The following is a 17163-nucleotide window of genomic DNA, read 5'->3' on the forward strand; positions in this document are numbered from 1 at the left end:
CGATTCGAGCGGGAGGGAAAAGAAATCGCAGAAGGCGGCGAACGCTCGTCAAACGACGGCCAGCAGCGGGGATGGCTGGTGGATAAGGGTGGATTCGGAAATGGCGGTGGAAGAGTGGGGATTGGGAAGGGGTGAAACGTGCGGCAGCTCGTCGAAATAGCAGTTTAGCACTGATAGCACTTGGCGGACTTTTATCGATCATGTCTGGCAACAGATGGCTCACCCAATTCCCGGCGGCGCGTTTTGTCTGGCTGGCCTGATAAACGATAACTAATACGGAACAGAAGAAGCGCGCGCGGCGAGAGCCAGCTTGCCGGTCCGCGGCGACGGAAAAGGGAAGAAAGATGTAGCGGCGGCACGGGGCTAGGATGGCCAGGCGGCTGGGATATTGTTTCGCGGACTTTCAGACCTTGACGTGACATACCCCGGCATCCCGCCGTCACTTTCTTTCCCCGTCCACTTGTACGTGTTACACCGACATCGTTCTTCTTTCCTTGCACCCTAACCACCGATGCGTGTTCTACGTGGCGCGCATGAACGTTCGATTTCTTCCGATTTCGGTCCGGGGAAATTAGTAACACTGATGGAGACCAGGAGATAGCGAATGTGAGCGTTCGTTTTTTGTGGTTAATGAAGAAAGAGGGTTAGCAAGTTTGAACGTAGATGGTAGGTGTATACATACTTGAGGAATGGAGGATTGGATTGATGCATATGGGTTGAAAATGGATGGAAGGGGTTTGGAAGTTTGGAAGTAGTTGTAGAATAGAAGAGAGATGTGATCATTTGCAATTAAAAAAAGTAACACCTATATTTACTTTATACAAGCCTATATTTTCACAATTGAAAAATGAAAGCATAAAAAACTCAAACTTTCAACAGAAGGAAAGAATCACAAGTAACTTAACTGCTTCCGTGACTTTCACTATTAACTTCGTGTACCGCACATAATACTATCATTATAATTACCAAGAGGTCTTGCAATCAATTAATTTCAATAACCATTTCTATCTGCATTTATCTAATAATTACCAAGAACTAACAATACAATACACACAGTTACCAACGTGTTCATAATTTGAATGATGCTTCCAACATTACAAACTCCCTCGAAACACTTACGTTATATCTAAACAAAATCTCATCAAGTATGCGCAACTCGCTGTTCAATTTATCTTCGTCAACAAACAACGTCCCCGAATCCTGTTCCGAATACCGCCGGTCAAATAGCACACCCGTTAGACCGTACCGCGCTCTTTTCCCTTCTCAGCGTTCCCTTCACGCTCCGTTTATACCATCGGTTTAAGGGTTAATCCCCCGGGCTTATCTGATCGCGTGACTTCGACGAGAAGTTCGAGCACGCCGCGCGCGTCGGGACACAGCCCCTCGGCGCACACACAATCCCCGCGTGCTCCGCTAATACACGCGGTGGCTCTGTTAGTTTACACGGCTTACGCGATAAAATTTCCGTCATTAAGCGCGGCGTGGCGGCTCGAGTCGTCCCAGGCCGCACGGGTTCGCGCGCTGATAATGGACTGCCGCGTTACGGTGATTTCCTTGTAAATACTTAAGCTCGATTCACCCCACTTGTTACGTCTTCCATGGAATCTATTGGCACTTAGTACTGCCGTACCATCCGGGGAAAGTCGACTGGATTCACTTTTTCTCCTCTTTTTCGAGCAGTTCTTACTACGATGCTTCTGTTTCAGAAGCTTACTCGAACTACGATACTTGTGACGTAAGATTAACCTTCGTACTGGAGAAGTGATCATTTGATTTGATGTAGCAAGATTGTAAAGTCTTGTATATAATATATTTCTCAGTCACCAATTGATTTGATATGGCAAGATTGTAAAATTTTATTATAATATATTTCTCAGTTACTACTTGATTTAGTGTAGGAAGATCGTAAAGTCTTATATATTATATTGAGCTTTGTATAATGCGTCAGTACGTGAAATACTGAAATGCAATATCATTGTACCCTAATTTGTGTACATTTTTTCATTAGTGAGTTTCAAAGTATGTCATCTAGATCTTATCGAAAAATGTTTAATATTTCTAGTGAAGAACTTTCTACTCCACAGAATTAAAGGACCACTTCAATGTAACTGAAAAATTGCCGATCCTAGAACCTTTGTAATTTTGCAATAGTAAGTTATACAACTTTCTGTCTGAGATCATTGTAAAATATGAAGTTCCACATTTTGTCTCCCATAAATGATTTTTCCCTACGATGTTTTTGCCTTGTGTAACGGGTGGTGAATATATTGATATTGAAAGATGATATGAATGATAGAGATGACAGAGACAGAATGTAAACATACTGACAGTAAAAACAGATATTTCAGGTAGTGAAAAGAAAATATTGATCCTTTCCTTCGCCTATGAAACAGTAACAAGTAAAAGTATTCCTGTTGTTTTTCGATAGAAATAACATTCATTGTTTCAAAATTTAGAAAAACTAATTGAAAAACACTTGAAAGAAACAATTTCCAGTACAGAATAAACGAGACAAGGGATTTCTCATTTAAATGTTCCTAGTTCAGCTAAGACTTTATAATGATAATATAAAAATGCAATAAAATTGGAAATAGGAAATGATGATAATAGCTTAATTTAACACATGGATAGTATCGTACATTGTTCGAAAACTTGCTCTGCAAATGGATTCCGTTCGGATATTTGAAAGTGGCGCACACTGTAAACGAAAGTGCGCGAACAATAAGTACGATTACCTTAAAGCCACTATTTCGCTTCATAATTTTGTCCCGTAGGATTTGCATTATGAAGTTTGTAATATAAAACGGGTGCGCGCGTGCGCGTGGCCACGACAAACGCGAGGCAGCAATAAATTCGATCATTTTAAAGTTGTAGCTACGTTATGCGGTGTACGTTTGTCTCGGAACTTTTACTCCGAAATTTATACCGTTAAATTCAACGAATAAACATTATTGTGCGCGGCTACAAATATTTCAAAGTGAACCGCGCTGCTGGTTTCTGCTCGAATTTTCCTTCGTGAAAATAAAAGGAAGCAGTTAATCGATCCACTACGTTACGAAAGTTGGAAATAAATGTTTTTACTAATTACTTGGTTTAATCTACTTAATTTATGCATTTTTGAAAGTGTTTCGACATTCGGCTGTGTAAGTAAAGATTACCCAAAGTGTGTGCACATATAAATATGTCTTCTCATTTGTTTAAGAGCATTAAAAATTTTCACGAGGCACGCACTGAAAATCATATTTAATATTTAAAGTAAAACATGCGATGCTTTGTGCAACATGCAAATATATAATTTACTGAAACACGCCTTTTAATAATTTTGTTCATCGAAAATAACTTTATTATTTTCGTAATTTCGCAATGTATGTATTTTTGTAATTTAAAATGACAGAAATGTTCTAAATGGACAATGTTATTAGAATGTTATATATCGAGTTCTATTATCAAAGTTCATATATGGATGAATATCTTGTGCAATATATAAAAGTAATAATACAGGCATTTGTGTAAAAGAAGAATTTCAATTTCTTTATTAAATATGATATTTTTCATATTTACTCATTTCACTAATAATTTCTTATGAATCTGTAAGCGTATATAACGTGTAAAAATATTTAAGTAAGTATTTATGCATTTTCTTTTACATATAGTCAAAGGAATTAAAAGTAGACTGCATATTATTCTCACAGTTGGTTTATCCTGTACAACGAGAGTACTATGTGTTTGCCTTTTAAATTAGATTATGCGATTACGAAGTATCTTTATCCCTCTACTTTAGTATGCAAATAAAGTTACCTTAATGATAGTAATGGTTTCGCTTATATGAAAGAATTTGATAATGTAAAATTAAAATTTCGTGAAAGTATACAATAAAGTGGTTCACGATAAAAAATAGTTTAAAGATAGTTTATTATAATTTATAATCAATGATTTTTAATTATATAGCTTTTATCAATTTTGTTACATTTTTTCATAAAATCTGCTTATTAATTTTTTATTATTAAGAAACTCGGAAAACTGTTTTCAAAATATACAACGTGATTTCAAATAAACATTTTTCTGTGTAATTTCTACTAAAATATTTTTGTTAAGATTCGGGAATTTTACGGTAGTCTGGTATTATTAATAAGAATTTATTATTCGAGAACAAGGTCCTACGTATAGGATCACGGTTTCGTTTTCGTGAATTAATAGGGGAACAAGCTTCAATTTGCACGGAGAATTAAACTAGACCATACTGATAATCATCAGTTTTGGAAAAATAAGCTGTTTGGGCAATTACAGTCCGATACAGCGGCTATTACGCTCAAATTAATAATCAATGCTAATTGCCATTGTCATTAGGTGAACGACCATTATATGTTGGGAATAACTATGTCGTTCGATCTACTTTACCGCGTACGTTCAGTATGCTGCGAATTTTATAGGATTATGCAATTCATCTATACTTGATTTGCTGAAAATATTTAATTTGTTTTCTCATGTATCATTTTTAATAAAAATACTATAATATTATTAAAAAATTACACTCATTCTGTGATACATTTATTATTATATACAATATTGTATTTAATTTTTGGATAAATTACTAGGAATTTAATGTATGTTGTTTAAGAAATAATTACATTAAAAAAAAAGTGTGGTGTACAGATAAGGAAATATTAAGAAAATACAAAGATAAACAGAAAAATACTGTATTTATTTTATACAAAGATTTTTTAAGTTTTTAGTTATGATAAAATTTAAAGTGGAAAATATTATTGATTATCTAAATATAGTTTCAAATGAATTTTTATGTTTTATTATTATATATTATTGCAGTATTTGTATTAATCAAATATTTAATAAATACACAATTTAGGAATAATAAAAATATGTCCAAAAATAATGTGTCCTTCTTATCTTCATGCAGTCATATACATGCAACGATGCAAATAATAATAAAGCTGACGCGACCAAGTCGTTTTAATCTCAAATATAGTTTCCATCAATAATAATTCTTTATTTCGGAACGGAGCGTCGCGTCGGTGTTTTGTCGGAATTTTACGACACAATTCGTGCTTTATCTGACTATTATTCGAGAAAACTCACCATAAAGTCGAATGTTGCCCTCGGCACCGCCGATCGAGTTCTTCGAATTACATTTGTAGCCACCGAGGTCCTGTTTCTGCAAGTTCATGATGACTAACTGCATCTGCACACTGTACACCGACATCTTCATTTCGGATATCGCGTATTTGTTGTTGCTAATAATCATTTCGCCTGTAACAAAAATGACGAGAACACATTACTATCATATCAGCTTATTTTTATATAAAGGGACTGTTATAATTAGATTGTATGCAGTTAATTTATGCATAAAAAACATATTCGGGTTTGTAAAATATTATATTATATATGTTATATAATGACTGATTTGAATGAATTGAATCTTTCTATAAAGAAAGTAAACGTCTTTTTAATATTAACGTTCAGGCATGTTTGTTAAAAAATTGAAAGTATTGATGATTCACTCGCACCTGATACGATCATTGGATAAAAGTGAAAGGACAAGGTTTAGAAAATATTTTATATCTCGATTTAGAGAGAACTGAATTTGAATGTAATGTATTTTTGTAAGTTTCAATTTTATGTGACGTTATATTAGTTTTTTCACATAAATGAATGTTTTTATTCGCGGTGCGTGTGCATAATATAAAGTAAGGTAATCAAATGCTTAATAATTTACGAAACATTGTAGTAACATGAATGTTTATTATGATTATACCATGAAACTGTAATTTGAAATATTAAAGTCTGAACAAAAACCCAGACATTTTAATTCAAAATAGAACATAAGAGTGTTGCATTTGTGGCATTTTGTAATAAAAACAGGAAATACATACGTTATGCGAAAACATACGTATACTGTTTAGCATATTACTGCGCTTCTGCTAATTTCCACTTTATTTCGCCATTTTCTTCATTTAAATGTACGATCTACAATTACTATTCATTTATTTATTTTTTTACAACATGTTATGATATTTACCTTGCTCTTTTTCGGTTTTAATTTAAGCATTTTAATTAACTTAATTTTAAATACGACTTTCTACCAATACCAAGTTCCTTTTAGAAATATTAAAATACTCATTTGTGTATTTAAAAATATAATTTAAGTGTTTCTTAAGTTAAGAAAATGCACAAGGAATTCGAACGAGTTCTGAGTTAAACACACTAACACGTAAACGTTTGCTTCTATCTTACAATACGTCGATGATATGAATGTACAGGTCAAGAGAAATGAATTTTCGAATGTTTAAATTCCTTATTCAATCAGGCGAAAAATAAACTGATGTTGCGATAGTTAATTAAATCTTACCTGATTCGCGTGTCCAATAATTAATGGCCTTCGGGGAAGCTTCAACGTTGCAAACCAGCGTTACGTTGGTTCCAGTTGGTGCGCTAAGTAGCTGGTTCGGTACCTGAACCATCGGGTAAACTGTAATTTATCGTGATACCATTAATCAATACCCGAACATAAAATATACGTGTACGTAATGATTATTGGCTACACCGCGATTTATCATTGGCAGTAACAACCACCAGTAGTACGTAATAAATTGACACATGCTGGTAAAATAAGGACCATTTTTGCGGAAGTAACACAATAAAAGTGACATTTATGAAATCGTCTAATAAGATATAGTTATATCCGAAAACCACAATTTTCGAATAAAATACTTTGAATGCAGAATTTCCAAATGCGAACAATACAGTGAAGTTAGATCCTAACGTACAGAATTTAATACTGTATATTACTATTTTATGTTATTTTTTGATAATAATTTGAATATTGATAATAATTTGATGTTTCTAAAATGACACTATCAATTATGACTTTCGGTAATAGGTTGCGAACACTTGCCCGATTGATAAATGGGACTATTTTTGGTACAAAGGAATAGTAGACTATGAAGTCAAGGTGTTGTAAGTAGAATTGGTTCTCTGGTGATTTCCAGGGGTTGCCGGAGACCTTGAGAAACTGGAGATCTATTACCGATAAAGACACTTGGGCTAGGGTTCAAGTTTTATCAGATCGAAGGTTTCAGACGATCGTTTAATAGATAATTTGGACTATTCTCACCACTATGACCTCTATGAAGTCAAGGTGAAGTTAAGGGTTCAAGTTTTATCTGATAGAAGATTGCAGATGTTCACTGGATAGATGGATGGATCAGACTACTTTTGGTACAAAGAAATAGTAGGCTATGAAGTCCAGGTGTTATGTAGAAAAAATAGTGTTTAGGACTTATAGTGATTAACCCTTGTACTACCCAGTTATGATTTAAAATGCTACTTGCGTTCACTGTAAAACGAAGCATTCAAATTACTTCGAAAGAAAGTATTTTATTTGAATTCATTAGTAAAACAAAATATAAAAAGTGTAATATGGTGGGTGTAAAGTGTCCTTAGTAATACAGGGGTTAATGTAACAATTAATCATATAAGTATCTGACTACTTTTTTATATGTACATATTATATATTTAATGAATGTTAAAGTTGAAATTACTAGATATGATTGATATTATTCTGTTTATTAAAAAAAAACGTTATTTAATTTAGTAAAATATATCATAAATATAGATGAACGGATACGTTTGTGAATAATTGTATATTTGATAAATTTCGTGTCAACATGTTGAATTTTAGGCTGCTGGGTGGATTTAATTTGGATAATTTGATTGATGGAGTTATAATGACTCTAGTCAATGAGACGGAGACAAGCATTGTGACATACTTTGTTAGAGATTTCCATCTCTTTGTGAGAGATTTGGAAATAAATTAGTATTCTAATTGTAGGTTTAAAAAAATGGCTAAGAATACTTGTAATTTAGTTAGGGTTGAAAATAACGTTGCAGTTGATTCCATCTTATGCAGACACTGACGCTAATAGACAACATAATTTCTTCAAATTCTATGATTTCTACATTTGGTAAAATTGGGGAACCAAATGACCTGCAATCGGATAGAAATATAACATCTCAAAATAATGTACCTATATTTACTTTTACCTAGTATGGTATAGTTGTAACACTTTTTTTGATCTCAACAACAAATAACAACTTTGATAAATATTATTTATCATAAAACGAAATCACTATAACTTAATAATATCAGATAGCTGTGAAAGATCTTGGTATACAAATTTTTATTCTAAATACGGTAGTTCTTATGCAATTTTAATTCGCAGTCAGATTATTGCCTTTGGCTCTAGCCTCTACAGTATGTTTTAGGGGAAAATTTGTTGCCAGAATACGGTAAAAATAAGGAAGATCGCGTAGCAACGAATATTACATTGACTGTACGAAGAAATCGTGTTAGCTGTTATTTCATGGCATTCGTGTCTTTGTGAACCCCATTAGCCGGTTATGGTGGTACGTAAATTATGATAATGAAATGATGACACGACTGGCAGTCTGTCATTTAGGACGAGCCCAAATAAGGCAACCCTTCGCGTAAGCACGTTCTTCGTTCCAAAGATCGTAAGCAGCTTTTCCTGAGCTGCTTAGGTTTTAACGGAAACCCTCGACCGACCAGTTCTTTTGACCGGAAATACGTTTGTCCTCGCATTTCGTAAAGGACTCGATACACAGTGCTTGCACTGTCTTTAAATGGCTCATTTAATTATTCCGTGTTTTAAAGCCGAGTCAGCTAAAATTCACGCTTCACAATTAATTTATGGTATGACTCAAAATATTCATTCGAGAAATTTTGTGATATTTAAAATGACATGGAAACTTTTAGAGCAAAGTAATTTTATTTATTAGTATATTGGTTAATTATTATTCGAACGAACTTAGCTTTTCGTGTGGCAAATATAAATGATCGAACTTTATTTATCATATAAGCAGTAGGAATGTTTGCATTACACTGAATTATTAATTAATTTAATGTAAAATGAGAGTAATATAATATTGGTGCATTGAAATAGTAAAAATGAATAATTTAATATAAAATTTTAATAATAAATACCTAATAGTAAAACCTATTTGTGATATATAGTTAGAATGTCCTGCAGTACTTTGAATGATAAAAAAAAAGAATAAATAAAGAAAAGCTTTATCAAGAAATTGCTTCACTGCTCAATATTCGAAATAAATCGTATCTACTGAAAAATATTTATATAAAGTTGTATGAACGTTTAAAGATTTCATTAACTTTGATAAAATGCATGTGCGAGAATTTTACTTTTTCACAGTTAATACGGATTAAAAGACAGTGTTTGGAGTTGAAACAAATTTCTGGGTACGTTTGAAGTTCCAGGTCAAATGGTACGCGCAAACTGAATTGTTTAATACGTCACCAGAGCAATTAAAACTTTTTCGGTGTTTTTACAGACATATGGGACTCGTAAATCAATCTTTATATCTCCGCACCGTATCCTATTGGTATATACCGGCACGGCGCGTATATTCATTTAGTGTGGCTCGATTGTGACTGCCCCGTTTCGGTTGGATGTTTAGATTAATGAGGCAAACGTAATCCAGTTCTGTAATTGGCCGAGTGAAACTGCGACGACACCGAAAACACGAATAAAGATATATGTACAATAAATTCGCATTTAAACAATTCAGTTCTTGAAACAGGCGACAGATATTTTCAGAGATGTTATAACACGTCGATAACTCCAACTAAACATTCATTTCTGTTTATTTTCTTCGTTCATGCATCAAGTTATATTATAATTGGACTGTACGTATTTATGCAAATGCAAACTTTTAAGAATGTAATTGGAAAAATAAGCTGTGCAATTATAAGTTTACAATTTTCATAATAACAATCACAATGTTTGCTTGTTCAACTTCTTTCTTTTTTAGTAACTTACGTGTTTCCCTGTTTAACGTTTTATATAATAAGAATTGTTATAAAATATAAAATTTATTGAAATTTGCATTCATAAAATTTGTTAATGAATTTAAAAAAAGTAATAATAAATTTAGTGAAAAAATAAGACTAAATCAATAATAGATAATTTGAGTTGTAAGAATCGTAATAATTTAATAAAAAGTATTACTCATTATAACGTAGTAATAAAATGAAAATTAACTATCATGACTTATAAATGACCAAGTTAAATTACATTAAAGTCAACAGTACCGCCATTAGATTGAGTGCATTATAACGCCCATTTATCGCTTCCAACGGGGAACAGTATCATTATAAACATGACATTGTAATACAGTAAATTTATTGGATATTCATATATACTTCGCACGATAATGTAAAATGAACCACACGAGTCGAGTGTAATAATACAATAAATTATCGATCGCATTATTAATCTGTAGTCACATTCCTGGGGAAACAATGTTATTCATTGACAAATCAAATTTTCCGTCAATTGAAAGAAATATGACAACAGGATACTACCAGCAACGAGCATATCCAAAACGCTGTATTACTGTTCTCTAATAAACCTTGCTGTAAACACCAACGGTTCGGCAATACCACTGCATTATTTTTTGTAATAATACTATTATTATTCATTAATTCACGATGATTACTGTCCATTGTTGCTATGATTTATAGCTACAGAAAGATTTAAAATCGGAGACTAAAATATACCTATAAAAGAAAGCGAAAAGTAACATAAAATAATATATAGTAATAAATAAAAAGAAAGGAAAACAAATGTAATCCTTTTTTATAATCGACAAATGTCACATTTGATTTTACTCTTTGTTTCACGAAGGAGTTGTTAGAAGATTTGGGTCTAAATCGACCCGGTGGCCCGAGGGTTAAAGGTAGTGAATGGTATTTGCTCCGAGGTACGGACGACTTGCCGCGAAATAAATCATTTAAATTGGAGGAAAGAGAAATCCCGGCTAATAGCTCAGGATCCCGTGAAGGTGTGTCCCCTGATGCGATTGCGGCGATGAAGTAAGCCTGTAAGGCGAAACATTGGGACGCCCTAATAGGTTTCCAGGTCGTCTGGTCAAGCCGCTTTATGTGGTTTCAGTGAAGGTGGCCGGCCCGATCTTCATGATGAGAATTAGTGCTATAATATCAGAAGTTCGTGATAACCTCCAATAAATCCTTCTTAACTTGTATTGCTCGGGGCACCGTGTAACTTACTGCGACTGCTGTATTAAGTACACCCAATTCTAAAACTAATCCGGCGATTACTTTCTCCTGATGCTCAGCGAATTTACGGCGCGAACAGCACTTCCGGCAAGCGGTGTATTCGATAAACGAGCGTAACATGATTGCTTGGGTTGGTACTTTCAACCGTTTCTTATATGAACGGTGGAGATTATACGCAGTGGAAATGTACTTACAACGACTAACCCTTTAGGACCTAAATAACAAATTTCAGGTAAGCTACATTTATTTTCACGATAAATGTTAATTAACTTATCATTTTTGACAAAAATAAATATTTATATATAAAATGCTATTCTAACTATCGACAAAATAGGTGGCGATTACTGTATTGATTTTATAATGGTGGCTTCTTGATTATATAGTTTACTATTATTTCGCATTTTACTGATATCGAAATATGTAGTTTCAAAGCAATGTCACCAGGAAATAAAGGATTAAGAAGATTTTTGATGTTTTTTTAACTGCCTACTACAATAAGTGTTGGGGATTAGTTATTAATTAGGAATTGGAAGTAACGTATAAGCTGTGGCTAAAATGTACTTCTAATAAAGTACTTCCGACGAAGTGCAAGATGATTTTTAATGTTTCTTTAATTAACTTTTGGAATAAGTACTAAGTATACTCATCGGGGATTGGAACTGATAGATGATCTCAGACGTTCCTCCAATTATTTTCTATTATAGAATAAATACTGGAGATTAAACATAACATCTCTAAAAAGAAAATTTACATAATTATGAGTATTACTGTATAAATTAATATTGTTCTGCTCCTAGAATCACTTACACTTCAACGAAGTACCCATTTATCAACGAACTGTGCAATCTTATTTTCAACTCCCAAAAATCTGTAAGAACTGATACACGAGAAATTCCACTAAAGTTTTCTATGTTACATACTCCATTTACTGCATCCATTCATGAAGAAAATAAAATTTCATTTAATTCCAGTCCCTTTAAAGATCGTCCCAAAAATGTACATTTAAAATGAACTTCTACGGTCTGGTTTCTAATTATTCGTATCGCGAAGCTTCGTTCTATTAAAAAGCTTTTCCGAGAAATCCTCAAATCTGGGTCATTGTTGAACGTGTTAAAATAGCGAATCGTTTAAAGATGTCTGCCAGTAATATTGTCGAGCGGAATACGCTTGCCGCGCTGCGGCAAAACGTTACCAAATCCTGTAATAGGTTTCTAGGTGGACCGGTCAGGGAACAGACTGTGGTTTTGTGGGGCGGCTACCCGTAGAAACCGGAATTCCCTGTGCTTGCGAGGCAAAGGACAGATCTTCCTACTTCCGTGGCAATGCTGTAACCCTCGCGTCTCACCGCTCTTGCATCGGTACACCGTAAATAGACGATTGGCATGACGTTATTTCCTCTAATATTGATAGTCGGTTTAAAGATACCATCAATACCATGAATATTCACTCATGTTCTGCGCGCAAGCAGCGTCTTCGACCTCGTCATCGATAAACACCAGGACGAATCGATGCTTTGAATTGATTAGATGTAAGAATTAATTCCGTATCCATTTAATTAGTTACAAATCCATTTTAGATCCAAATATTTCGCTGATAATACTGAACATTTCGAAGCTTGAATGATATATAATTCTTGTAAATTTATTTTAAAGAGGCACTCGATTAATTTTTATATTTAATATTTGCTGTCTGCAAATGTTGACAGTTGTATGCGATTTAATAGAAATTGATCCTCGTGCAAATTATAATTATAAACATTATTTTATATAAATCTGAATAATACACTTTTCGCTACGTATTACAAATAAATGAGAATTAACGGTGAATTTAAATATTTTATAGGTTTACCTTACATTACACCATTTTCCTTGTCTAAAAGAAAAATCATTTTAGGTTTTTTATATTAAGTCTACTACTCTAGTTATTAGTAACGATGGAGATTGTATTCTGTAAATGTTATTGTATTAAAAATGTAGGAATTATTGTCTTTTAATTTAAAAACCAACAGAATTTTCCGGTAGATCTAATAATTAGTTACCATTCGCTTAGAAAAGAATATTTCCTGTCCCCGACCGAAAACCGATGCGATTTCTGTCATCAGTAGGTTACTCGCCCGATTTGAGTGGTTAAAAGTCCATTTTAAATATTTTACCTAAATCAACAAATTTTTGCTGTTTGAGATAGCTGAATATTTGAGGAACAGTGTTTTATAAATTGTTTTATCTTTGGAGCACTCGAGAAGTACTGAGCTATCCTGAAAGTTAGGCATATTTCGACTACGCGTTTCCCTCTTAAAATTTCTCGCAACATTTTCCATATGTTTTGGAAAAGTTATATGAATTTTTCTTCAGTATCAGAGTTTTCATTTTCATTTTTTTCTTATAAATCTATATCACTTTCAACTGCGGCAATTTTTCAACAGAAGTATTGTGATTCTTTAATTTTGCTCACTAGTATAGAAAATTCGCAGGAAATATATACAATAACAATTATATATTATTTATGATGTATTATTATGTATTATATATTATATTAATGTATATAACACCATGTAATGTATGGTATATAAATATATGTTTTTTTATATAACTATATGAAATTATATATAATTTATATTAATAGATTGATTGTTATATGTCATATAATTGTATATTATTGTATATTATTATATTACATTCTCATATTTTCTTGTAAAAAGTCGATGTAAACCTATCTTTAATTTTGACCGCTCAGATCGGGGAAAGGCTTCACTGTGCGTCGGCCGGATTCGCGCGGTAGAAACGCCTCTGTCGATGCCATTCGAAGGAATCCATCGGCCGTGATGTTGCACACGATAACGCGATCATAAATCACGATAGCCCAGCTAAAAAGCGGCCGGCGTAAAAGGGATGTAAACCAGAAATCGTAAACTGCAGTTTAACGTGTAAGAGGTAAAGGGCGACAGAAATCCAATACTGCAGCAGGAAGTATGCGCGTAAAGTTCTTATCTGGGGAAGCAAGTGGCAGCATTTCTGATTCGAATGTGTACAATAAAACAGGGATATTCTTTCTACGGTTTTGTTGTAATTCCCGTGAACTATCTGTTGCTATTGAGGGACTGGTTTCGCTCGAAGTCTTCGCCATTTGGATTCTACATGGTACGCGAGTAATTTCGATTGTGGAACAGAGAAACTCTCCGATACATCGTGCAAAGGGTGTTACAGAAGAAAATAGTTAATAATGACTAATAAATAGTTAATCATGACTAATAAATAACAATAATAACTAATAAATAGTTAATAATGATTAATAAAGAATAATAATGACTGAATTGTGGATTGAGATACGTAAATTGTTTCAAAATAGAAGCGTGGTAAATAGAAGAAATATTTTTCTAGATTAATCTCAAAAGAATAATGTCAATTTCCCGATATTTTTTAGTATCTAGCTTTCGTTGTACAAGATTTTTTATTTTTAACACTATTAACACCGTGAGCGATTTTATTTAATTTCACATAAAACAGGCCAATTGATAAACATGAAATACCAAGATTGATTGAAATAACAACGAAAAATAATGCGTCAAAGGCAGTTATTTCCAGAAACCATTATTTTAGAAAACAATTTATTGTAAAAGACAAAAAAAGACCGTTATCAGAAGCATAAAACAACTAATAATTTTTGTTCGCTCTCCGGTTAAATTGGATTTACATTTACTACTAAAGGGAAATTGAACGAATTGGACAGATTAAGAGGATTTTTGCAATACAAAGAAATTTGTCGTCAGCTTAGTGTAATGTATGGCAACGATGCGGTGCTAATTTCTGTGTTCCTTGACGTGGCGGCTCCCCGTAAATTCGCTCCGTTCCTATCGTCATAAACAATTACACCGATTACACGCGCGCGACCCTACGGAAGCGGCGCGACGCAACGGTATTACGCGGAACGAAATAAAGCTTCGAACAATTTGTCCCCGAAGAGGTGAACCGACCCCCCGAAATTGTTCCGCCGTTGGCAGTGATTTACGGTAGTTGTAATCAGTTTGATTAACGCAGACAGCCGCGATAAATGCAGGCACCGCGAGGCTGCTTCAATTTGCAAAGAACTCGCGGACGTTCGGCGAGCCAACGCGCTAGTCTCGTCCATCGAGTCCGTTCGGTATAATATTTCATTTACGAAAAAAATTCACTCTCTAAAACATTATTACACGATTTTAATTTTGGTTCCCAGATCTTGCATGCTTCGATCATAAATTACTCGTAAAACCAAACGTTTCTCTTATTGGATCATCCCTTAAATTATGCAGTTTTTTTTGTAAATGGTAAGTAAATTTTGGAAAAAGGATATTGAAAAAGTATGGTAAATAATGAAGGAGGATATACTTCAGATTTTTAAAAATATTTTGTTTCTCTTAATTTTTTAAAATATAAGAAGTATAAAGACTCACATTATTTATGGAATCATACAATATACTTTATTAGGTCTGTTTAGTTTCCTTATATGGAATATTTGTAAATATTACGTTTAGTGTAAATTTAAGAAAAGAATTAAATATTTTAGAATTGTACATTTCATGCGTGGTCCTATTGTTTATATAGTAATGTATATAGTATCAATGCATGGTTCTATTCTTTATGAACTTGTTTGAATTATGATTTTTTTTTTGTTTTATGAGTTTCATTTTATAGGTCTATATCCAGTTTTGTTATAAATGGCTTTGTATTGCTTTTGTGAGGAATGATGAATTGCATCGATTAATGCATACAAAATGTATTCGATTCACATATAGATGTATCCAGTATATAGGTACATATATATCCCAAAACCGCGAGTACGATTGGTAAACTGCAACTTCATTTCAGTTTATTTAATCCTATTTCATTATATTAATTCATTCAATGTTAATGCTTTTAATTACTGATTCAATTTTATAATTATATAGTTACCAACTGAATTAAATTCTATTAAACTGTATCTAAACTATTGTTTCGAAATATCGTAGTATATATACGATTTCATTTACATAGTCCATCCTACATATTCCCCAACATTAATTAACTTCACAATTACTAGATTCAATATTATCATTATTGAATCCTTCACTCTTTCGTAACTATTACGAAATGATTATTTCGATTATTAGACTGCGAATCCTTATGCAAATTCAACTTTTTAAGAACATAATTAGAAAAACACCGTTACGATAAAATAGTCTTTCCTAACAAATGTAAAAAAAATACTGTATGTTAAATATTTTATACATCTCCTATGTTTCTTACATTATATAACTTTATATTTTTTTCATTTTACATTCTATCTAATTTTCCACTTTCAAATTTTATATAAATGCATAAAAATCCGTAGTCCACTCTGCTTATTCAATCTGTATTCAATCAATAGCCGTAAGCCGCATTTAATCGAAACACGACCCGGTATATATCAATGAGCACAGAAATCATTTTTCACGACAGATAACAATCGGCGCGTCAAAGGTGAATTCGACAGTTGAATGAACGGGAAGCGTATACGGTTTTAAAGTCGCCGGCACGTTGAATGAAACGGGGTCAGAGTGAATTCGCCAAGTTATTTCGAAATGTGTCCCGCTTCTACGGAATATTTCGGCCGAGAAAATTAAAGGGTTAAATCTACGAGGGAGGAAACTATTCTACCCTAACTAAACCGTGCCCAGCAGCTATCTATCCAGCCCGGCCGCACGCTCGCGCGAGACTTAATTTAGATTCGTGCGGATTAACTTCCAACTTTTGACCGACTCTCCAGCTAGTGTAAAACTCCTCGCGCCCCGATCACGCCATACCCATCCGTAACGTTCGAGTTTAACGTGCGATTGGTTAACATCGCTGAAACATTTGCGACCGTCGAAACCTAATATCTTTGTAATATTCCTGTACTAACAAGGGAACGTACTAAAAAATCAAACGCTTACTTCCGTTAACCTCTTGCCTTACAATAACGCGCGAGACTCGAGCTGAAGATTTTAAAGAGAATTTAACAACGATTAATATTTCTCACTGCTTGTGAATTCAAATTAAACA

The 17163-nt window shown here is 33.4% G+C and overlaps 1 protein-coding gene across 1 annotated transcript in view; it reads right to left on the bottom strand.

The window, feature by feature from the left end:
* The window catches only part of LOC116431668 (lachesin), a 139372-nt gene that overhangs the window by 8179 nt on the left and 114030 nt on the right, over positions 1–17163 (bottom strand). Inside the window, exons 6-7 of the mRNA XM_031987426.2 lie at positions 6365–6484; positions 5095–5265 (exon numbers count right to left, since the gene is read on the bottom strand). Of these exons, the coding sequence (XP_031843286.1) occupies positions 5095–5265; positions 6365–6484 (291 nt within the window). The remainder of the gene's footprint in view (positions 1–5094; positions 5266–6364; positions 6485–17163) is intronic.

This window comes from Nomia melanderi, chromosome 6, assembly GCF_051020985.1.
Source record: "Nomia melanderi isolate GNS246 chromosome 6, iyNomMela1, whole genome shotgun sequence".
Classification (NCBI taxonomy): Eukaryota; Metazoa; Arthropoda; class Insecta; order Hymenoptera; family Halictidae; genus Nomia; species Nomia melanderi.